At 40.7% G+C, this 24,179-nt stretch overlaps 1 protein-coding gene across 1 annotated transcript in view; it reads right to left on the bottom strand.

Annotated features, from left to right (window-relative positions):
• Positions 1-24,179, bottom strand: part of DOCK3 (dedicator of cytokinesis 3) — a 416,069-nt gene that overhangs the window by 68,681 nt on the left and 323,209 nt on the right. The window contains exons 16-24 of the mRNA XM_089919399.1: positions 23,332-23,456; positions 21,661-21,823; positions 21,034-21,140; positions 20,280-20,451; positions 19,813-19,910; positions 11,501-11,584; positions 10,358-10,458; positions 6,211-6,292; positions 1,592-1,762 (exon numbers count right to left, since the gene is read on the bottom strand). Of these exons, the coding sequence (XP_089775525.1) occupies positions 1,592-1,762; positions 6,211-6,292; positions 10,358-10,458; positions 11,501-11,584; positions 19,813-19,910; positions 20,280-20,451; positions 21,034-21,140; positions 21,661-21,823; positions 23,332-23,456 (1,103 nt within the window). The remainder of the gene's footprint in view (positions 1-1,591; positions 1,763-6,210; positions 6,293-10,357; positions 10,459-11,500; positions 11,585-19,812; positions 19,911-20,279; positions 20,452-21,033; positions 21,141-21,660; positions 21,824-23,331; positions 23,457-24,179) is intronic.

Below are 24,179 nucleotides of genomic sequence, written 5' to 3'. Positions count from 1 at the left end.
TAGATACAAAAGACAAAGGGGGAAAAGCAGGTATTTCTTTTTTCTTCCTTTCCTTTTGGCTGTGCTGTGTGGCTTGCAGGATCTTAGTTCCCCAACCAGGGATTGAACCTGGGGCCACGGCAGTGAAAGTGCTGAGCCCTAACCACTGGACTGCTAGGAAATTCCCAGAAAAGCAGGTATTTCATAATCAACAACAAACAGTAGCTGATTTGCTCTCTTAAATGGTGAAATTTCCTATACTTATGGCATCGGAACAGAAGGACACTTGCACCATAACATCACCTAGTGGTCAGAATCAAAGATATAAAGTCTGACTGAAGAGCATACTTGCTGAAAGTTCTGAAACTGTGAAACATGAGCCTGGCACCAAAGAAGCAGGTCTGATTCTGACTCAGGTCTAAGATAAGACTACATCTAAGCTATTTATCCTGATGTGATAGGAACATGCCATTGAGTACAGGGCACTGCTGAGTTCTCAGAAAGTGTATCTGGCTTGCTCTGCTAGCTCCCCACATCTCCACATGCTGAGGGAGGAGTAGGTGTCCTGGGCCCTGGTTGGCAGGAACAGATAGGCTGGGGGAGAGGAAGGAAGGAGAAAGATGACTGGCTTGGGGTGTTCAGGAGGGGAGACCATGGAAGGAGCCTTTCTCATAGAGATACCTGGTGACCTTGATGTATTCCACTGTTTTACAGAGGCTATCCCCCAGTTGCTCACCTGTTCTCTGGGCCAAGGGGCTTATGGGCAACTGGCATCAAGGGGCAACATAGAAGCAAGTGGAAAACAAAAAAAGCAGACTATTCTAATCTTAAACGAGGTATTTAAACATACATTTGCTCTGACAGACCTGGCAGTGACTGAATGAATGGACATGAGAAAGGCTGTCTGGTCTTTGCTCATAGGTTTTGATGTAATAATTGGCTTCAGAAAAATCAAAGAAGTGAAATTCATTAGATAAAATTCTGACATTTATTTATAAGCAAAAATAACCCCTTTGTGACTGGGGTAATGAACAATATCCGTGATCCCTTCTAGGGTAAGGTTGCATGTAAAAGGTGACTGATTAGCTGGACAGACATTTTTAATATAAGGAAGCAACTTGCTTCCCACACTGGTATTTCTAATGGAATCTAATCCTAATTCTTAGCCAAAGTTTTCTAGCTATTTCTGCTGTTTTTCAACCTATTTCATTCTTAACTGCTAGGATGGACCAATACTAACCTGAGGTTTTCAAAATTAATACAGTGGCTAGGAAATAAAATTCTCTATACATTCTGAATATCCTCTATAAATAAGATGTTCACGAACAACTAATAGCATGGTAGCTAAATAAATTTGGTCTAAAGAGGGCAAAGTTGTGCTTCTTCTCCACCATAAAGCCACTGGGCTGTCTTATATTTGGAAGCTGGGGCATAGCTAGCTTTGAAGTAAAAGCAGCATTTTATTCTATTAGGTATTTCCTTATAACTCATCCCTTACCCAAAACACAGGAGCTTGGCAGGGCTTCTTTGACTCTGGAAGCCAGAGGACAAAGAAATCACCTGCTAAGACAGACAAGAATCCAGCAGCAAAACTTTGCTGTAGCTCACAGACCTGAGTGAAAAGGAGTGTTTCTGAGTTTCTGCTGTCCAAACTGAGCACAAACCGGATGGACTGGAAAAGTTCTTGGATGCTGGACCGGAATTGCTCTTCTTCCATCCCACAGGTGGCACGTGAGTAGAGGATCCTTGACTGCACAATAAACTTGAAAAGGTACTCCAAGGCCTGGAGGTGTAGGAGGAAAAAGGGATAGAGAGGTGTTAAAGATGTCCAGAAACTAACATATGAGGGAATGAAGGGTGGAGTACCAGAAAATTATACACCAAGATTGGGAGGGGGACAATTCCAACTATGGAGACAAGTAGTTTAATTTTTAAAAAATTTTTATTGGAGTAGAGTTGATTTACAATGTTGTGTTAGTTTCTGCTGTACAGCAAAGTGAATCAGTTATACATATACATATATCCACTCTGTTTTAGATTCTTTTCCTGTATAGGTCATTACAGAGTATTCAGTAGAATTCCCTGTGCTATATAGCAGGTTAGTATTAATCTACTTTATATTTAGTGGTGAAGCACTTTAAGTTTTTAAACCTTTTCTCAAAACTCCAAGGGTCACTGAGCAGCAACTGTCTGTGTACTGAGAGAATCATCAAATTATTTCATGCGGTTATGGAAGTGTATAACCACAGACTGTTATGGAAGCAGTTGAATTCAAGACCATATAGAATCAAAAGAAAATTAAATTTCTCTCATTTTTCTCAGGTCTGGAAATAAAAGGCTACAAAGGCAACGATATAATAACCTCTCTTAAATTTATTCCAAGAAGGAAGAGTCCTTTAAAGAGTCTTCTGCATCTTCAAGAAACAGATGGACACGGTGCCAGCCTTCTCACCAGGGGTCAAGTCTGAAGAACTTGTCCCTAGTTGCACAGGAGCTGGTGGACCTAACCCACCCATTTTCCATCCTCTTCCAGACCAGGACACCTGCCATCAATAGTTCATGAACAATACAGAAGACAAAGCTCCCATAACATGTTTTGGGAGCAGAATCTGATTCTGAGGAGTCCCTGCAGCTTGGCCCATGCTTATGAGCTGAATAATTCTCTTTTAAGAGAATTCAAGATCCAAGACTATACTTTCTAATCAAAGAAAGGCTAACGATTTCCCAGACACTGGAAAGGCAGAGACATTGAAAACTGAGGAGAAACTTATCCGAGAATGAAATATGGAGCTCAGTTACTTGAACTATATAACAGGAAACAATTCCCAAGCTACTTTCATGATCTATTCATCTGTCAGGTTTAGCAAAGCAAAACTTTGTGTGTGTGTGTGTGTGTGTGTGTGTGTGCGTGTGTGTGTGTTTATGTGCTCCACACTGAACTCGGTTGGCACTGGAAAATGGCTAGTTCAGAAAAATGTGTGTTCCAAGGCCTGCACCAGAGGATTCTGCAGAATAAGTTAGTGTTTGGCCTCATCTCCATAAATGCTACAGTCTCTGTTTCAGTAGCCTTTTAATGCCTGGTCTACAAATAACCTGGAAATTTAATGCCTGGTCTGTAAAGAACCTGGAAAGTCTCTGCTAAATTTAAAAAGGAAAGTGTTTTTTTTCTCAGTTTGAAACAACTACTACAAGAGATGTACTGAGTGGCTTAAAACATCCACTAGTTTCAGAGTGAGAGGCAGAACCAGACAGCAAAGTCGCTTGCACTTCCTGGGTATGAGAGATCAGTTCCTCCATTAAGTCCTAAAATATAAAACACTTTGCAGAGGAGTACAAGGCTGTTGTCGAAGACAGCCTGTGAAAACCTGGATGAGGGCAAGGAAAACAAGCTCACTTCTAGTCATCCATCATTACCTGACTTCCCCTTTCCCTACTTCTCTTGATTTTTACCATCAGCACCAGCTGATGGCCAGGACCAGGTAAAGTTGGCCACCTGTGACAGATGCAACTGGGTAAAGAAAGGAGAGCAGAAGAGTGGGATAAAAGGTGAGGGTGGATCCTATGGAAGTTGTTTGAAGTTTACAGGTGTTCCCAACCCTGTGTGGAGACAATGGAACACTTAACTACGGCTGAAGCAGCTTCTCTGTCTTTTTCTACTTAAGTTAATGAACCTGAAGGGAAAAGAGATCCTAAAAGTTATTACAACCTTTCTGTCACTAAGGAGATCATTGTGCTTTCTCTTTCCTGGCTCCTTGGTAAGAACCTGATGCAGCTCAGCAGTGAAAAGTATGCTGCCTTTTTGGAACGCCCTGCCAAAAGCCATCCTCAGACCCACCAAGGATACCCCCTTGTAAGTCATTCACACAGGAATAATGTAACCAAGTAAGAAAATAAAAGACTCTTTATTTTCATCTTTAGTGGCATAACTTTGGAAGGTCATGACTCTGAAAGGGAAAGGAAGAGATGATGTATAAGTAGCAAGATGTATTGAATCAAGAGCAATAAAGAAGAGGAGGTGTCCTGGTCCACAGATTATGATACCAGAATAAGAAATGCCAGGTCAGAAGCATATGCATTCTGTGAATAAGGATGAAATTAGGATCAGATAGAGACTTACACATTTGGTCAAGAGGACTTGTAAACTGAAATTTGATGAAGAAGTGGAAAAGGCCTGATAAAACCGTTGGGCTAGATGCATTAGTATCAGATGCCACTCAAATACATTTGATATGGTAAGAACAAGTATGAAAGTACCCCCAGAAAAGTGCTCCCCCACAATGGAACTCTTCCTTTTCCCCACCCAAACCTGATATTCTCCAGGAATTTTGTACCTCCATAGGTGACTCTGCCATCAACCCAGCTCATCTAGCCAGACCCCTGGAACCACCCTCAGGTCTTCCTTTCTGCCACCTCTCACATCCAACCTAACATTTGAAAGCTTCTGCTTTGGTCACATCAGCCACTTTATGGTTGCTTGAAAACTCTAGCTCTTTCCCATCCAGGCTTTTAAACATTCTGTTTCCTCAGTCTGAAATGTGTGTCCCCCAGTTCTTAACACTGATTTCAGCTCAGGTCACCTCGTCAGAGAAGCTTTCCCTAAACTCTTGATCTGAAGTAAACCCTCCTCTCCAGCCATTCCATCCCAAGATCCTGTTTATTTCCCTCATAGCATCATCAATTTTCTTTTCTCACTTACTTTGTGTATTTATCTGTTTGACATGTTTATTATCTGCCTTTTCCCCACTTGAATGGAAGTGCTATGAAGGCCTAGCCTTTCTACTTGGGCTCCTGCCGAATCCCCAGTGGTTAACACAGTGTCTGACATATGGCAGGTATCAAGCAATACTGACTGAATGAATGGCTGAATGAATGACTCTTAGGGGAAAACTTCTGAGATAGCATCTCCAGTAACCTTAAGCAATTAATTTATGAACTCACATAGAATCTTTTGTATTTAACTCAACTTGTATCCCCTCAAATACTATGCAGGGCACTTCACAGGTGCTGGGGTTCAGAGAAGAACAGAACCCAGTGCTTGCCCTCACATTACACTCAGAACCCTGCTCTACACTTGTGTTTGAGCCTGATTCCCCTTAGGACACAGAGGATGTGTTCTTCAAGGGGAGAGGTCAGTCTTACTCTTTGCATCTTAGCACCCATGACATGCTGATTGCTCAGCTGACATGTATTGCGTGAAGAAAGACAGAAGTGAGACTTGTGGCCTTAGATTTTTAAAGAATGTGCAGAGAAGAGGCAGGGAAAATATGGATTTATGATTTGATTTTGCCTCTTTAATCTGATGATGCTTGGGGGAACATCTGTTTTACCTGTTACCACGTGGACAAGAATAACAAAATCATAGGCCCAGAAGTACTTAGAGCAGATGATGGGATATTAAAAGAGGACAAAGAGAAAGCAGAACTACTTTGCTGCCATTCTTCTTTTATTACTAACTAGAAAGGATGGGAAAGACATGGTTAAAAAGCAACCAAAAAATGAGAGTAACTCAAGAACAAGAAAAGACAGGGACAAAAAAGAAAGCAAGCAAGCATGAACTTGCTTTAAATGAGTTCTCAGAGGATACGACAGTTTTCTTCAAACAGCTATATGGAGAACTGTTGAGCAAAAGCGGGATCAACATTCTCATAGGCTGTTCTCTACAGTAGAAGCAGTAGCCATGAAAAGAAGTTACCAGAAAGTATAGTTAACTAACAATGAGGACAGTCCCCTGTAAAGTGGAGCTGTCCAGCAAGGCAAAGGGCTGCCTGGTCACGGTTTTTAGATTATCTTCTTCTCAACATATCTGCATACAGTGCATTCTTAAAACAGTTATAGAAAACAATGTTTAGTAACTACTGAAGAAGGGAAAAGTATTGGAAGATCTTATTTCTCATCAATGTTGCCACCAACACTGGCTTAGAAGGAGATATGATATTTTAGCCAGTGGAAGCAAAGACTGACATTGTTGGTAAAAACCAGGCAGGGAGGATGGCTCAGAGCCACATGCACATCATCCCTCCCTCCAGCTTTAAGATAAAATGATGAGGAATAAAGACCTTTTAGGGCAAAATCAAAGTGAGGAAAAGGCAGTTATGTGGATCAAGGGAGTCATTCCTGAAAGCAGAGCAGTGTACTGGCTGTCTACACTTGTCCTGCACACTACTCCACTGAGGCTACTTGCAAAGTTCTGCAGGGGTGGGCCCCTTTTGTACAGCAAGCTCAGTACATTACCCTCATGGCTTCCTGAATGTGATCCTGCCGAATCAGTTCTGCTGAGCAGTCCATGTACCACTTCAAACAGCGGATTAGCTCCCTAGGAAAAAGAACAGTTTCAGAAACCCCACCTTAATCCAAAAGCAATGCAGCCTAAAATATTTGCAGTCCTGAATTAGCCATATAGGAAATAATATGCTGCTAATGAGCTAGAATAGAGTGATGGATCCAATACAGCTGTGGAATCTTTAGATCATCCAAGACCAGACAACACTCACTGTCCAAAAAGAGTTGCCACATTTCAATCAGCAATTATAATCATTCTTTCCCACTTTCCCTGACACACGTTTTTTCTGATTACAAGAAAGTTTTCCTGAAGTCTGGGACTGGATGTGTGTTTTGTTTTGTTTTGTTTAAAACTGCTAAGTCTCCCGAACATACAACAGACTCTGAATAAAGGTATATAGTCCGGTGTGCCTCTCCTTGCCATCCCAATGATCTTATTTCCTTAGGACCAAGTCATCTGAGTGGAATGGGATTACAGGGTCAGAAGGCCTTCACATTTACATGGCAAAAGAGTACACAGGGCAAGAGTGCAGGCCCTCGTCAGATAACAGTTTGCATCTTGGGCCTATCAGTTTCTAGCTTTGTATCCTTGGGCAAGTTATTTGGGTCCTCTGTCCTCATTCTTTTCATTTAAAATATAGAGGAAACAACAGTACATCTCAAACTGTGAATTCTAATGAGATGACACATGTAAAGTACACAGCGCAGTGCCTGCTCTCCAAAGTGACATCAAAGTGTCAGAGTTCCAGTGATTCCACAGCCTCAGAACCCTTCGGTTTTGTTTTCTAAACTTGTGTTGGGACTACCCTGGTGGCACAGTGGATAAGACTCCGTGCTCCCAATGCAGGGCCTGGGTTCGATCCCTGGTCAGGAAACTAGATCCCACGTGCATGCCACAACTAAGGAGTCTATGTGCCGCAACTAAGGAGCCCGCCTGCTGCAACTAAGACCTGGTGCAACCAAATAAATAAATAAATATAAAAAAAAACAAACAACTTGTGCTCATTCCATAGAATAATATGGTGACTTTAAAAATTGCTTTAATGGTTTTAGATAAGCTGTGTTTCCCATGTTTATTATTCATATTATCTCTTTTATTGACTATCTTTTTCTTTTCTTTGATATTTATTTGTCAGTACTATAGTTAGCTATTCACATGTTTCTCACTGAAAAAGCAAGACATATTTTTAGCAGCTCTGCCATCATTTCTTAGAAGGAAAAGTATGACAACTATGTAATAAACTCTAGTTTAAAACATCAGCGGAAAGCTAACATCTAACATCATACTCAATGGTGAAAGACTGAAATGTGTTCCTCTAAGATCAGAAACAAGGCAAGGATGCCTGCTTTTGCCACTTCTATTCAACATATTAGTAGTGAAAGAGCAATTGGGCAAGAAAAAGCAATAAAAGGCATCCAAATTGGGGCCTCCCTGGTGGCGCAGTGGTTGAGAGTCCGCCTGCCAATGCAGGGGACACGGGTTCATGCCCCGGTCCGGGAGGATCCCTCATGCCACAGAGTGGCTGGGCCCGTGAGCCATGGCCGCTGAGCCTGTGCGTCCGGAGCCTGTGCTCCACAACGGGAGAGGCCACAACGGTGAGAGGCCCGTGTACTGCCAAAAAAAAAAAAGGCATCCAAATTGGAAAGGAAGAAATAAGATTATCTTTGTTTGTAGCTAACATGATCTTGTATATAGAAAAATCTAAAGAATCCACAAAAAACCCTGTTAGAACTAATAAATGAATTCAGCAACACTGCAACAAAATCAACATATATAAATCATTTGCTTTTCTATATACTAACAACGAACAATCAAAAAAGAAAATTAAGAAAACAATCCATTTACAGTAGCATCAAAAAAGAATAAAATACTTAGGAATAACGTTAACCAAGTGGGTGAAAGACTTATACTTTGAAAACAAAATGTTGCTGAAAAAAAAAGAGAAAGAAATTAAAGAAGTTAATAATAAACAGAAAGACATCCACATTCATGGATTGGGAGACTTAATTTGGTTAAGATGTCAACACTATCCAAAGTGATCTACAAATTCAATGCAATCTCTATCAAAATCCCAATGACATTTTTTGCAAAAATAGAAAAATCCATCCTAAAGTTCATATGGAATCTCTAGGGACCCCAAACAGCCAAAACAATCTTGAAAAAGAAGAACAAAGTTAGAGGATGCACACTTCCTGATTTCAAACGTCCTACAAAGCTACAAAGAGTAACTTTAACTTTGATTATAAAGACCAGTCAAAACAGGGTGGGACTGGCATAAAGACAGATACATACATCAATAGAATAAAACAGCCCAGAAATAAACCCTCATGTATACGGCCAAATGATTTTCATCATTATATGGGAAAAGGATATCTTTTTCTACAAGTTGTATTGGAAAAACTAAATATCCACACACAAAAGAATAAAATTGGACTCTTATGTTGCACAATAAACAAAAATTAATTCAAAATTCATCAAGTACCTAAATGTAAGAGCTAAAACTATAAAACTCTTATACAAAAACATAGGAGAAAAGTTTCATGTCATTGGATTAAGCAATCATTTCTTGGATAAGACATCAAAACATAGGCAATGAAAAAAAATTAGATAAATTAAACTATATCAAAATTGAAGACTTCTGTGCATCAAAAGACACAATCAACAGATTAAAAAGGCAATGGGAGAAAATATTTGCAAATCATATCCCTGAAAATGGGTTAATATCCAGAATTGCAGCTCAGCAACAAACAACCAAACAACCTGATTCAAAAATAGGCAAAGGACTTATAGATTTTTCTCCAAAGAAGATATATAAATGGTCAGTAAGCACGTGAAGAGATGCTCAACATAACTAATCATTAGGGAAATGCAAATCAAAACCACAAGATACCATCTCATACCCATTAGAAAGGCTACTATTAAAAAAATACAAAAAAACCAGAAAGTAACAAGTATTGGCGAGAATGTGGAGATATTGGAACACTTGTGCATTATTGGTGGGAATGTAAAATGGTGCAGCTGCTGTGGAAAATAGTATGGTGGTTCCTTAAAAAATTAAAAATAGGTTTATCATATGATCTACCCATTCCATTTCTGGGTATATACCCAAAAGACTTGAAAGCAGGGTCTCTAAGAGATATTTGTATGCCCATGTTCATAGTAGCATTATTCACAATTGCTGAAAGGTGGATAAATATAGCCAAGTATTCATCAACAGATGAATGGATAAACAAAATGTGGTATATACAGTGGAACATTATTTAGAATAAAAGGAAGGAAATTCTGACACATGCTATGACATGGATGAGCACTGAGGACATTATGGCAAGTGAAATAAGCCAGTCACAAAGAGACAAATATTGTATGATTCAATTTATATGAGGTCCCAGATTAGCAAATCCATAGACAAAAAGTATAATGGTGATTACACGAGGGCTGGTGGGGGGGGGGAATGGGAAGTTATTGGTTAATGGGTACAGAGCTTCAGTTTTGCAAGATGAAAACAGTTCTGGAGATGAATGGTGGTGATGGTTGTACAAAAATGTAGATATACTTAATGCCACTGAGCTGTACACTTAAAAATGGTTAAGGGAATTCTCTGGTGGCCCAGTGGTTAAGAATCCGCCTGCCAATGCAGGGGACACGGGTTCAATTCCTGGTCTGGGAAGATCCCACATGCTGCAGAGCAACTAAGCCCGAGTGCCACAACTACTGAGCCTGTGTGCCTAGAGCCTGTGCTTCGCAATAAGAGAAGCCACCGCAATGAGAAGCCGCACACCACCACAGAGAGTAGCCCCCGCTCGCCACAGCTACAAAAAGCCTACGTGCAGCAATGAAGACCCAATGCAACCAAAAATAAACAAATAAATAAAATTGATTCTTTAAAAAAAAAGAAAAAAAGAGAGGTTACCCTTATAAAAAAAAATTGGTTAAGATGATACGTTTTATGCTATGTGTATTTTACCAGGGTTAAAAAATAAGTAAATTAAGTTTAAAAAAAAAAGGTCTGCTGAACGAATGTTGGTGCCACTGAACTTTTTAAAAGCCCGTCTTTCTAGTCAAATACAAGTCCTAATGATGGTGCCAAATGCAACTTACTTGTATGCCAGGGCTCCAGCAAAGTGCTTCTGGATGTATGTGTCCATTACAGGTCGGAAATGGAAATATTTGATGTCTCGGAGCAGGTTGATGATGAATACCTGGGAGAGATGGAGGGTAGAAGAATTAATTGGAGGCCTCAAACCTATCCCCAGCAGGAAACAACTCTTGATTCTTCAAGGAATGGCAAACTGCTAGTGTTTTCTCCAGTGTTCCCAGTGAATGTAGGATTTCCATTCTGTGTCTGTATTTCTGTCATATTTGTTCTATTCCTAACATCCCTGGCCTCCCATTCCAAACTTGGGACTCATTTGTCAATGCCAGTGTTACTTTGAGCTTCTCTCTTCACGAATGCTAGGTGGTTCAATATGGACCTAGGGAATACAAAACAATACCTGTGTAGGTGGCATAAACACTAAGTTGTCTCAAAAAACTTGGAAAAGAGAGAGAGAAAAATATTGTCCTCTAAGCCAAACCAGCCTATGAAAGGCTGTACCCTTCGGAAATGGGGTTGGCTGGCCAGGGAAACAAGGAAGAAGAAAAGCCAGAGAAGCAAACTTTGCAAGTACCATTCTAACTCTTGTCTCTGCTCCTCATCTATCAGGTAGACTCAGAGTATCTGGTTCTCCTTGAACATACAGCCCTCCTATAGGACTGGATATATTCAACAAAACGCACTGAACATCCAAATCACTGTCCTTGCACACTAAGCAACCTTCTGAGACTCTGGCTCCCAAACCACTGCATAGAGGGAGAGAGTGTGATGCTCCACCAGCACAAGTGAGTCTCTGCTTTTCCTGGTGGTTGTATCCTACTTTTTTAAGTGGAAAAACAGGCTGTCTTGTTTCCTATATTAGTCTCTGGGCCTTTTGTTGGTGTAGGTCACTATTTCAGGGGCTAGGAAACCCTGCAACAGTGGTGAGACTGAGTATCAAAACTACAAAGTTGAAGTCCAGATTTGATCCTGTAGGGCTCTGCCTGGTAGGGTGATTGTTGGTCTTCCTTGGGTGACACTCCTCAGTTCCTTTTCTATTGGAAACATCTACATCTTGTGCTGACTCATTATAATAAATTGCTTTCCTTAGATTTTTAAAAAATATGTGACGGGAATAATTAATAAAAATCAGGAAGGGTGAGACTTACCAAAGACTGAAACACCAACAGGCCATATTTCTCTGTATTATCATCCAAAATCACAAACAGCGTATCTAAGATGTCTTGTAGAAACTGCAACAGCATAAAAATCAGAGGGCTCAGGTCTTTGGACTTTGGACACATGTTCAAACTTCCATACACCAATGAATTTATTTCCCAGTAAACAAAGTCAAAGATCTCCTAATATCTCAAAACACCACTTAAAAATAACCTAGTATCCCACCTCCGCCTAGCCAAGAAATAACTAGGTGGACTTGGGGGTGTTTGCTTACAGCCCAAAGGGCCCTAAGAGAGACTTAAAGAGGCTCTTCCTATTGGGTAAGTGATGAACTTATAAGGAAAGAGCAATTACCTAAAAAACGTAGGACATCCATGTAGAACAGTAATTTTGAAATAAAGACAATCTAAGTGATTCTTTTTTTAAAAAAAATAAATTATTTATTTATCGGCTGCATTGGGTCTTCGTTGCTGCGTGCGGGCTTTCTCTAGTTGCAGTGAGTGGGGGCTACTCTTCTTTTTTTTTTTCCTCTTTATTGGAGTATAATTGCTCTACAATGGTGTATTAGTTTCTGCTTTATAACAAAGTGAATCAGTTATACATATACATATGTTCCCATATCTCTTCCCTCTTGTGTCTCCCTCCCTCCCACCCTCCCTATCCCACCCCTCTAGGTGGTCACAAAGCACCGAGCTGATCTCCCTGTGCTATGCGGCTGCTTCCCACTAGCTATCTATTTTACATTTGGTAGTGTATATATATCCATGCCACTCTCTCACTTTGTCACAGCTTACCCTTCCCCCTCCCCATATCCTCAAGTCCATTCTCTAGTAGGTCTGTGTCTTTATTCCTGTCTTACCTCTAGGTTCTTCATGACATTTTTCTTTTCTTAAATTCCATATATATGTGTTACCATACGGTATTTGTCTTTCCCTTTCTGACTTACTTCACTCTGTATGACAGACTCTAGGTCCATCCACCTCATTACAAATAGCTCAATTTCATTTCTTTTTATGGCTGAGTAATATTCCATTGTATATATGTACCACATCTTTTTAAGTATTTATTTATTTATTTATTATTACATCTTTATTGAAGTAAAATTGCTTTACAATGGTGTGTTAGTTTCTGCTTTATAACAAAGTGAATCAGTTATACATATACATATGTTCCCATATCTCTTCCCTCTTGCGTCTCCCTCCCTCCCACCCTCCCTATCCCACCCCTCCCAGCGATCACAAAGCACCGAGCTGATCTCCCTGTGCTATGCAGCTGCTTCCCACTAGCTATCTACCTTACATTTGGTAGTGTATATATGTCCATGCCCCTCTCTCGCTTTGTCACAGCTTACCCTTCCCCCTCCCCATATCCTCAAGTCCGTTCTCTAGTAGGTCTGTGTCTTTATTCCTGTCTTACCCCTACTCATGACATTTTTTTTCTTAAATTCCATATATATGTGTTAGCATACGGTATCTGTCTTTCTCTTTCTGACTTACTTCACTCTGTATCACAGACTCTATCTCTATCCACCTCATTACAAATAGCTCAATTTTGTTTCTTTCTATGGTTGAGTAATATTCCATTGTATATATGTGCCACATCTTCTTTATCCACTCATCCAATGATGGACACTTAGGTTGTTTCCATCTCTGGGCCATTGTAAATAGAGCTGCAATGAACATTTTGGTACATGACTCTTTCTGAATCATGGTTTTCTCAGGGTATATGCCCAGTAGTGGGATTGCTGGGTCATATGGTGGTTCTATTTGTAGTTTTTTAAGGAACCTCCATACTGTTCTCCATAGTGGCTGTACCAATTCACATTCCCACCAGCAGTGCAAGAGTGTTCCCTTTTCTCCACACCCTCTCCAGCATCTATTCTTTCTAGATTTTTTGATGATGGCCGTTCTGACTGGTGCAAGATGATATCTCATTGTAGTTTTGATTTGCATTTCTCTAATGATTTTTTTTTTTTCTAATGATTAATGATGTTGAGCATTCTTTCATGTGTTTGTTGGCAGTCTGTATATCTTCTTTGGAGAAATGTCTATTGAGGTCTTCTGCCCATTTTTGGATTTGGTTGTTTGTTTTTTTGTTATTGAGCTGCATGAGCTGCTTGTAAATTTTGGAGATTAATCCTTTGTCAGTTGCTTCATTTGCAAATATTTTCTCCCATTCTGAGGGTTGTCTTTTGGTCTTGTTTATGGTTTCCTTTGCTGTGCAAAAGCTTTTAAGTTTCATTAGGTCCCATTTGTTTATTTTTGTTTTTATTTCCATTTCTCTAGGAGGTGGGTCAAAAAGGATCTTGCTGTGATTTATGTCATAGAGTGTTCTGCCTATGTTTTCCTCTAAGAGTTTGATAGTTTCTGGCCTTAAATTTAGGTCCTTAATCCATTTTGAGCTTATTTTTGTGTACGGTGTTAGGGAGTGTTCTAATCTCATACTTTTATATGTACCTGTCCAGTTTTCCCAGCACCACTTATTGAAGAGGCTGTCCTTTCTCCACTGTACATTCCTGCCTCCTTTATCAAAGATAAGGTGACCATATGTGCGTGGGTTTATTGCTGGGCTTTCTATCCTGTTCCATTGATCTATCTTTCTGTTTTTGTGCCAGTACTATACTGTCTTGATTACTGTAGCTTTGTAGTATAGTCTGAAGTCAGGGAGCCTGATTCCACCAGCTCCGTTTTTCGTTCTCAAGATGGCTTTGGCTATTCGGGGTCTTTTGTGTTCCATACACATTGTGAAACTTTTTGTTCTAGTTCTGTGAAAAATACCAGTTGTAGTTTGATAGGGATTGCATTGAATCTGTAGATTGCTTTGGGTAGTAGAGTCATTTTCACAATGTTGATTCTTCCAATCCAAGAACATGGTATATCTCTCCATCTATTTGTATCATCTTCAATTTCTTTCATCAGTGTCTTATAATTTTCTGCATACAGGTCTTTTGTCTCCTTAGGTAGGTTTATTCCTAGATATTTTATTCTTTTTGTTGCAATGGTAAATGGGAGTATTTTCTTGATTTCACTTTCAGATTTTTCATCATTAGTGTATAGGAATGCCAGAGATTTCTGTGCATTAATTTTGTATCCTGCTACTTTACCAAATTCATTGATTAGCTCTAGTAGTTTTCTGGTAGCATCTTTAGGATTCTCTATGTATAGAATCGCCTGTGAAGCCATCTGGTCCTGGGCTTTTGTTTGTTGGAAGATTTTTAATCACAGTTTAAAATTCAGGGTTTGTGATTGGTCTGTTTATATTTCCTATTTCTTCCTGTTTCAGTCTCGGAAGGTTGTGCTTTTCTAAGAATTAGTCCATTTCTTCCAGGTTATCAATTTTATTGGCATAGAGTTGCTTGTAGTAATCTCTCATGATCCTTTGTATTTCTGCAGTGTCAGTTGTTACTTCTCCTTTTTTATTTCTAATTCTATTGATTTGAGTCTTCTCCCATTTTTCTTGATGAGTCTAGCTAATGGTTTATCAATTTTGTTTATCTTCTCAAAGAACCAGCTTTTAGTTTTATTGATCTTTGCTATCGTTTCCTTCATTTCTTTTTCATTTATTTCTGATCTGATTTTTATGATTTCTTTCCTTCTGCTAACTTTGGGGTTCTTTTGTTCTTCTTTCTCTAATTGCTTTAGGTGCAAGGTTAGGTTGTTTATTCGAGATGTTTCCTGTTTCTTAAGGTAGGATTGTATTGCTATAAACTTCCCTCTTAGAACTGCTTTTGCTGCATCCCATAGGTTTTGGGTCATCATGTCTCCACTGTCATTTGTTTCTAGGTATTTTTTGATTTCCTCTTTGGTTTCTTCAGTGATCACTTCGTTATTAAGTAGTGTATTGTTTAGCCTCCATGTATTTGTATTTTTTACAGATCTTTTCCTGTAATTGATATCTAGTCTCATAGTGTTGTGGTCGGAAAAGATACTTGATACAATTTCAATTTTCTTAAATTTACCAAGGCTTGATTTGTGACCCAAGATATGATCTATGCTGGAGAATGTTCCATGAGCACTTGAGAAAAATGTGTATTCTGTTGTTTTTGGATGGAATGTCCTATAAATATCAATTAAGTCCATCTTGTTTAATGTATCATTTAAAGCTTGTGTTTCCTTATTTATTTTCATTTTGGATGATCTGTCCATTGGTGAAAGTGGGGTTTTAAACTCTCCTACTATGAATGTGTTACTGTCGATTTCCCCTTTTATGGCTGTTAGTATTTGCCTTATGTACTGAGGTGCTCCTATGTTGGGTGCATAAATATTTACAATTGTTATCTCTTCTTCTTGGATCGATCCCTTGATCATTATGTAGTGTCCTTCTTTGTGTCTTCTAATAGTCTTTATTTTAAAGTCTATTTTGTCTGATATGAGAATTGCTACTCCAGCTTTCTTTTGGTTTCCATTTGCATGGAATATCTTTTTCCATCCCCTTAGTTTCAGTCTGTATGTGTCTCTAGGTCAGAAGTGGGTCTCTTGTAGACAGCATATATATGGGTCTTGTTTTTGTATCCATTCAGCCACTCTGTGTCTTTTGGTGGGAGCATTTTGTCCACTTACATTTAAGGTAATTATCAATATGTATGTTCCTATTTCCATTTTCTTAATTGTTTTGGGTTCGTTATTGTAGGTCTTTTCCTTCTCTTGTGTTTCTTGCCTAGAGAAGTCCCTTTAGCATTTGATGTAAAGCTGGTTTGGTGGTGCTGAACTCTCTCAGCTTTTGCTTGTCTGTAAAGGTTTTAATTTCTCCATCAAATCTGAATGAGATCCTTGCTGGGTAGAGTAATCTTGGCTGAAGGTTTTTCTCCTTCATCACTTTAAATATGTCCTGCCAGTCCCTTCTGGCTTGCAGAGTTTCTGTTGAAAGATCAGCTGTTAATCTTATGGGGATTCCTTTGTGTGTTATTTGTTGTTTTTCCCTTGCTGTTTTTAATATGTTTGCTTTGTATTTAATTTTTGACAGTTTGATTAATATGTGTCTTGGCATATTTCTCCTTGGATTTATCCTGTATGGGACTCTCTGTGCTTCCTGGACTTGATCAACTATTTCCTTACCCATATTAGGGAAGTTTTCAACTATAATCTCTTCAAATATTTTCTCAGTCCCTTTCCTTTTCTCTTCTTCTTCTGGAACCCCTATAATTCGAATGTTGGTGCATTTGATGTTGTCCCAGAGGTCTCTGAGACTGTCCTCAGTTCTTTTCATTCTTTTTTCTTTATTCTGCTCTGCAGTAGTTATTTCCACTATTTTATCTTCCAGGTCACTTATCCGTTCCTCTGCCTCAGTTATTCTGCTATTGATCCCATCTAGAGTATTTTTAATTTCATTTATTGTGTTGTTCATCATTGCTTGTTTCATCTTTAGTTCTTCTAGGTCCTTGTTAAATGTTTCTTGCATTTTGTCTATTCTATATCCAAGATTTTGGATCATCTTTACTATCATTATTCTGAATTCTTTTTCAGGTAGACTGCCTATTTCCTCTTCATTTGTTAGGTCTGGTGGGTTTTTATCTTGCTCCTTCATCTGCTGTGTGTTTTTCTGTCTTCTCATTTTGCTTATCTTACTGTGTTTGGGGTCTCCTTTTTGCAGGCTGCAGGTTCGTAGTTCCCGTTGCTTTTGGTGTCTGTCCCCAGTGGCTAAAGTTCGTTCAGTGGGCTGTGTAGGCTTCCTGGTGGAGGGGACTAGTGCCTGTCTTCTGGTGGATGAAGCTGGATCTTGTCTTTCTGGTGGGCAGGTCCACATCTGGTGGTGTGTTTTGGGGTGTCTGTGGACTTATTATGATTTTAGGCAGCCTCTCTGCTAATGGGTGGGGTTGTGTTCCTGTCTTGCTAGTTGTTTGGCATAGGGTGTCCCGCACTGTAGCTTGCTGGTCATTGAGTGAAGCTGGGTGCTGGTGTTGAGATGGAGATCTCTGGGAGATATTCGCCGTTTGATATTATGTGGAGCTGGGAGGTCTCTTGTGGACCAGTGTCCTGAAGTTGGCTCTCCCTCCTCAGAGGCACAGCACTGACTCCTGGCTGCAGCACCAAGAGCCTTTCATCCACACAGCTGATGTAGATTCCTGTAGTTTCTCTCTCTTCTTCTTCTTCTTACCCTTTCAAAAGAGACCGGTGTGTGTGGTGAGTCTGGCCTCCAGCCGCTGGGCCCGACGCTGACGCCCCCACTCGCACTCCCGCCTCAGAGCGGGGGGGGTACTCTTTGTTGCGGTGCACGGGCTTCTCATTGCAGTGGCTTCTCCTGTTGTGGAGCAGAGGCTCTAGGTGTGTGGGCTTCAGTATTTGTGGCTCACGGGCTCTAGAGCTTAGGCTCAGTAGTTGTGCCACACGGGCTTAGCTGCTCTGTGGCATGTGGGATCTTCCTGGACCAGGGCTTGAACCTGTGTCCCCTGCCTTGGCAGGTGGATTCTTAATCACTGCGCCACCAGGGAAGTCCCAATCTAACTGATTCTGATGCCAAATCCATTTTGAGAAAAAGGGCTTACTTTCCTGGGTCCCCCAAAATTTGATAGTCCTTTGTTCTCCTCTATGGCCTAACTCTGTAGAGGACATTTGGATGAGGCTGTGGCAAGCTAGGCCTTAACCATAGAAACTATTCTTTGGTCTAGAAATTACTATTCCAGGAGAAGGGAGAATGCAGCTGATGAGGGCTGTCAAAGAGGGTAAAATATCTGGAATCACCATTGTTTTTTGAACACGTGCCTTTTTCTTTCTAAGATGCAAAAACCAAGAGAGAGAATAATAAATATTCACGGATGCTCCCAGTCTTAAAAAATCAAATCTAATATTCTGTTGGTCAAAATGCAATTTAATGATATAATGTTTACAACTTATTTCAAAACAATAGAAGGTAGAAGGCATGGATGAGGAGTTTATGGGCAGGACTGACCATGGGCTGATGACAGTCAGGGGTAACTGATAGGATAGGTACGTGTATGGTTATTTATTCTATTCTGTCAACTTTTTATGGTATGTTTGAAATCTTACAATAAAAAGTAAAAATTAATTAAAATGCTAGCATAATCTCTTTAATTCTCTCTGGCTGGCTTGAGACAAATACTGTTGCTAAAACCAGAAATGCTGGTAGGATGTTCTTTTGTCGGGAATGTAACAACTCAGCCTTAAAAGGATCACAGACTTTTCTTAATACCTGGTCTGTTCTACTGGTTAAATTTTTCATATGTTTAGAAGGCAAAAAATGCCCTGAGTATAAGGGCATTTATCTTAAGTTTCAAAAACTAGTATTAGCTTGTTTGTATAAAGAGTTCTTTTAAAAATGTATAATACTCTGATCAACTGATTAACAGAAAATTCATACAAGACTTCAAAAAAGTACAAAGCCATACACAGACTTTAAAATTATTCCTTGTTTGGAGACACCATGTTGTGTATTATTGAGTCAATGGAAGCTGTAAAATGAAAGTACAGACAGTGCAATGCTAATAGATTTGACACTTGCAATGATAAAGCCAAGAATGCTCACTGATAGACAAGTTGCCTTCTTGACATTTAATCTCTATCCTACATTCCATTGCCCTTGCTGATCACCAAAAGTACTTCCATTTTCCTCAGCTGAGTTCAGTCCATTGTGCAGAATCCACCTACTGGGCTTTCACCATCAGGAAGTGCCTGGGAGTTTTCTTGAGCTAAAGTCAGGTGGGCAAACACCTGGCTTCTACACACTGCGGAGAAGCCCTATGGAAAACAACTGGGGTCTGGTAGTGTTGCTGTCAGCCTGCTCAGGCCATTAGATAGGAAATGTCACAAAAGTACTTGAAAAAGAAATTGAGGAAGGGCGTAAGGAAGGGTCCCCTATTATGGACTCTAGTGAGAGACTGGGCAAAATCAACAGTTACAGTTAATGGAGAGTATTCAGAGTTCCTGTAGATAATCAAGAGAGTAGAGCCAAGAAGACATCAGGCTGGATTTGTGGTAAAGGTTTACAAAGTAAGGGAAGAGAGAGGAAGGGAGAGGAGACCTAAAGGCATGTGGGCAGCAGCACACACTGGGATTGTTTCTGAGAGGGTGTTTTTATCACTGCCCTTTAATTACCAGTTTGCTTTCTAGGAAGAAAAACAAGGCAGAAAATAGGGCTTAAAACTTAAAGGTAGTTTCTAAAAGGTAATAAACCTGATGTGATACCTACTTAAAAAAAAGAAGTTAAGAAAAATACCTTTACTTCTACTCACCTAATTATATACCTCGAGAAATGGTCTTAGAGGCTTACTGGCAGAAATCAAGGGGAAGTGAGGCCTTCTGCCCAGATTCTTGCTCAGGTAGCATGTGTGAATTGTGTGAAGCCATACCTTAACAATTTCCTCCCCACTGACATGCCGCAGCCGCCCTAGGATGTCCATGATCCGGTCTGGAAAGGCCTTCCATTTCAGCAGAGCAAGGAGGTCCACTAGGAAGCAAGCCCAAAAGACAGTGAACCCTGGCTACGTCATGGACAAGCAAAGCCCAGACTCTCCCTGCCAAGGACAGGTGAGACCTAGGAGGACAGAAATAGCTACGAGCAGTATAACAGCCTCTGGAGTGCTGAGATAAAGGCTAAAGACACATCTGTAAAGTCTGAATGTCACTCAGGAGCTGCTAAAACCATGGAAAATCTCATAGGCTGCTATTGCCGAATGATTTCTTCAATTTCATATGAAAAGAATTCCCTCACTGTGGCATGAAAAAGCAATAATTTGTCTCTTTTAACATGTATCAGCAACATGGACCAGCAAGTGAGAACAGTGGAGGGCACCACGCTGCAGGCACCATCACCTACCATTCTGGGTGAGTTTGGTGGAGGAGAGCTGTGTGGAAATGAAGAAAGACTCTTTGGTGCTGCGTTGGAAGATGAGGCTGGAGGGGATGTTAGGGCAGCCGTTATAGTCCTCTTTGCAGCAGGGCAGGCCCAGGTACAGAGCATGGTTGTTAAACGTGCTATTCTCATCACACTATAGGCAAAAGTAGAGAATGCAGAATGTTTCTTGAACCATGCCACCTGTAAAAAATCAGGTCCCAGGGAATTTCTGAGTTGATGTTTACTCTCATCTTCCTGAGGCTGGACCTTGGACCTCAGGTCCTCTTAGAAGAGTGCTTTCTAAGCACTTTAAAAGTGCTTTTCATTTCTTTCTCCAGAACGGCTCACATGCCTTTTAAAGAGAACATGGTGGGGCTCGTGGCCTCTACCTGGTATGCAGGCAACCTTGAGTGCCAGCTATGCTGTGACAGCTGACAGAACCCCAATCTCAAATAGCAGGTCGCCGAATGAACAAGCCAAGGCCATAAGAGCACAGAGGGGTTGGTAATAGATTTCCATGACTAGTGGAGTGGGAGGTGGAAAACAAAGGCCCCGCTGGCATTACTTATGGGAGGAAGCTCACTTCATTTAGAAGACAAAAGACTGCCCACAGCTGTCCTGCTGTCTCAACCAGCGCATTACCCTGGATCGTCTGGCCCACTCAGTGAAAACCACCTAACTGAGAGCCATGTGTGAGAGTGGTCTCAGCAGGGTGAGAGACAGCCAGGCTCTGTACCTTGTACACATAGAGCTCGTGGATATCATCTGAGAGGGTGGTGCCGTCATCCCGCATCAGGGGTGAGAATGCAAAGCCAAAGAGTTTCTTTTCCCCTTTGTCCTTTGCTGCAAATCAGAGCCAAGCATTAGTTGTTTTGCCACACACTTTGCTTTTCAACAGCAATTCCCTTTTGGTTTATCACCGATGCTCTTTACTTCTTTGTCCCTTACTTTGTTCATTAATTAGGTAGCAACCTGACGGCAAGAATGATGAGAAATGTACTAGACTGAGTTTCCATTCATATCCCAAGGTACACAGGCAACCTAGACTCAAATAGAAACTAAATTGCTAGTCTTGATAAACCAGGGGCTCTTTAAGAAGGAGTTTAATACATACAAAGGAAACCCCCAAAGAGGAATGACACTGGCAATTATCCAGCATCCAGGTCAGATACTACAACAGGGCAATACCAGATCCCATGTTTCTGAATCACTGTCCAAAGGACAGCCTCTGATGATATCCCATCTCTAAGTACACAACTCCTAATTTTCTTCCCCCAATAGTAAGAACTCTCTTACTTCTGTTCCAGAGAGGAAAGAGTTATATTCATATCCTCAAAGGAATGTGGAGAGAAGTCTCACTCACTGGAACAGTGTCTGAACTCGAAGCGCAGGTGGGAGCCCCGGAACCGATCAATGGGGATGGGCAATTTGATAATTTCTCCCCAGCGAGGACTATTACTGTGGTAGAGGACGAAGGAGTGGTAGGAACTCCTATTCGGCTCTCCTGAACCCAAGCTGATGCAATCCTGGAAGAGAGAAGCAAAGTAAGGTGCCATCTTCCTGGAGGGATCCCTTGGATTTCCATGTCACTAGGACATTTCATTTTCTCCTTTGTGCAGGTCTCATTTTCCCATCAGGCCAAATCTATAAGATGACTTAAATTCAGTACTTTTGGAAACAACTGTCTAGATGGTATAAGAAATGAGCAGTCACAATGCTCCTTGTTTTCCTTGGGGCAGAGGTAACCACACTCATTGCTTAATAAACATGAGAGAAGCTGAGTGGTACATCTGAATCACTAAGGTAGGCTCTTCATCCTCATTAAGAAAGGAAACAACGAATTCATAGGAGAAAACCGTATATGGCACTTTCCAGATCAGAAAAATAAATAATAAAAAATTAAATAATTAATTAAATAATAATAAAGTGGAGCTTGTTTTCTAATCTTTGGCCTAATGTTGCACTGGCATTTTAGGTTGCCCATGGCTGACTGTCCTTAGATATAAACAAGGTAGACCAGATTTAACTTGACCCCAGTTCCCAAATATTGATGTGAAAACCCAGTCCCAGGCCCGCCAGGAAGCTGTGGACAATACAATCAGGAGCAGCTCCTTGTCCACACAGGGTGGTGTGAACAGCTGACAGCTCTGCTGACCTCAGCATTATTCATACAAACAATGAACATGCCTTAGTCCTTGAGGTGGGTCTTTAAAATGACACACAAATCATTGTTTCTACCACCATTTCAACATTACCCTCCATTTCTTTCTAGGTTTGGGAGATGACTCTGACTAACTTTACCTTTTTCCTTCTGTAAAATATGGACGATCACTCCTGGTCTGCCTACCTCATAAGGCTGATGTCAACACACAGAAGCAAGGTTTGTAAAAGAGTGATTTGTCTTCTACCAAGTGACATGCAAATAATGCCTTTTTATTTGCCAGGGACTTGACCATGACTGACTGAGGGAAAAAGTGACATAATGACAGTAGAAAAACAGCACTCCAGGCCTTCTCTTTTAATGAAGAGTGACAGAGGATCCTTGTACTGCACTGGCTAGAAATCATCTTTTAGGGCCTGAGTCTGCTGTTCCTTGCCACATAACTTGGTAACAGCAAGTGGGTACCTAAGTTCCACCCTTTACTAAAGGGAAAATATAACTTTCCATATTAGCTCAAGGAACAAAAAGCGTGGGACCTAATAACAGTTACCAAAACTAGGCAGCTCAATGCTAGACAGGTGGCTGAAAAAGTAACATGTAGGACAGAACTAGAGGGAATAGGTCTAAATTAGAACAGGAAGGATTCAGGTCAGACACTAGGAAGAATTTCTAAAAAGGCTGTATGACACTGCAAGTCATTATCAGAGCATACTGTAGAATTTCCTTGAAGAAAGGCTAAGGCGGAGAAGAATGCATATGGGGTGATTTGAGTTCAGCTCTTCCTGAAGAGGATGGGTCTCTGGACAAAGTCCACAAAAGCACTAAAATTATTACAGGATTAGCCTCCATTCCAAACTGACTGGCAAACTTTACCTTCAAGATTTCTCCATCTGCATAAAGCACATACATGGTCACTTCAATATTCTTCTGTACACTCTTTCCCCCTCTCTCGAAGTCCCCCTTCTCCAGGGTTAGGTACAGGTCATTGCGGATATCACCTGTGGGGAAAGAAATGTCATGTCTTCATGACCACAGAAGCCACTCTGCCCCATGTGCATAGAGGACAAAGCTAGCATCTGGATCCTCCAGGGTTCAGGTGGGTGCTCAGGGCATTCCAAGCTTGGTTAATAACAATGGACATTCTACCAATATCAGTGCAGCAGTACTCAGGTTGGTTAGTCATGTGCTCTCTAAGTCTGAATCTTAAAGGTGTTCACCACAGCTTGTCTAGGGTGGGAAAAGGCAGATTGCAGGTGTCTGCTCAGTCTCTCTTCCCTCCAGGAGAATAGCTGTAATCTAAGTCCCCCAGTGAGGAAAGATTTTAGAATCAACAGGAATAACACTTATTTTAATCATGTCTATGTCTTAACTACTAATCCCTCCTCCTTTCCCTCAAAAAAAAACAAAAAAATCATTTCTCTTTTTTTTTCTTTGTTTTCTTTTTGCAACCCTCAATCCTTCTGAGTCTGACTAGAGGATAAACTACTACTTCCTTCTGGAGGCTTACCTCCAAATCCCATTCCCTGCTGGAGTGTCAGGCAGAGGTCACTGGACTGTCAGTTTGTCTTCTTTTTGTAGCAAGTGCTCTGGGAGCAGGTGACTCTCCAAAAGCACAGGTGCCAGAGGACTGGGGCGACAGTCTGTTGTGCTCTTGTTGCTTCTGCGTGCTCTGACTCTAGCCCATACCTGCTGCTTGAGGCTGGGCAGCAGTAGCTCAAACT

This window comes from Delphinapterus leucas, chromosome 10 (genome assembly GCF_059928025.1).
Source record: "Delphinapterus leucas isolate spDelLeu-1000000601 "Yukka" chromosome 10, BTC_Dleu_Yukka2, whole genome shotgun sequence".
NCBI lineage: Eukaryota > Metazoa > Chordata > Mammalia > Artiodactyla > Monodontidae > Delphinapterus > Delphinapterus leucas.
The sequence above is the reverse complement of the archived record's forward strand: the minus strand, read 5'-3'. Positions and strand labels throughout refer to the sequence as shown.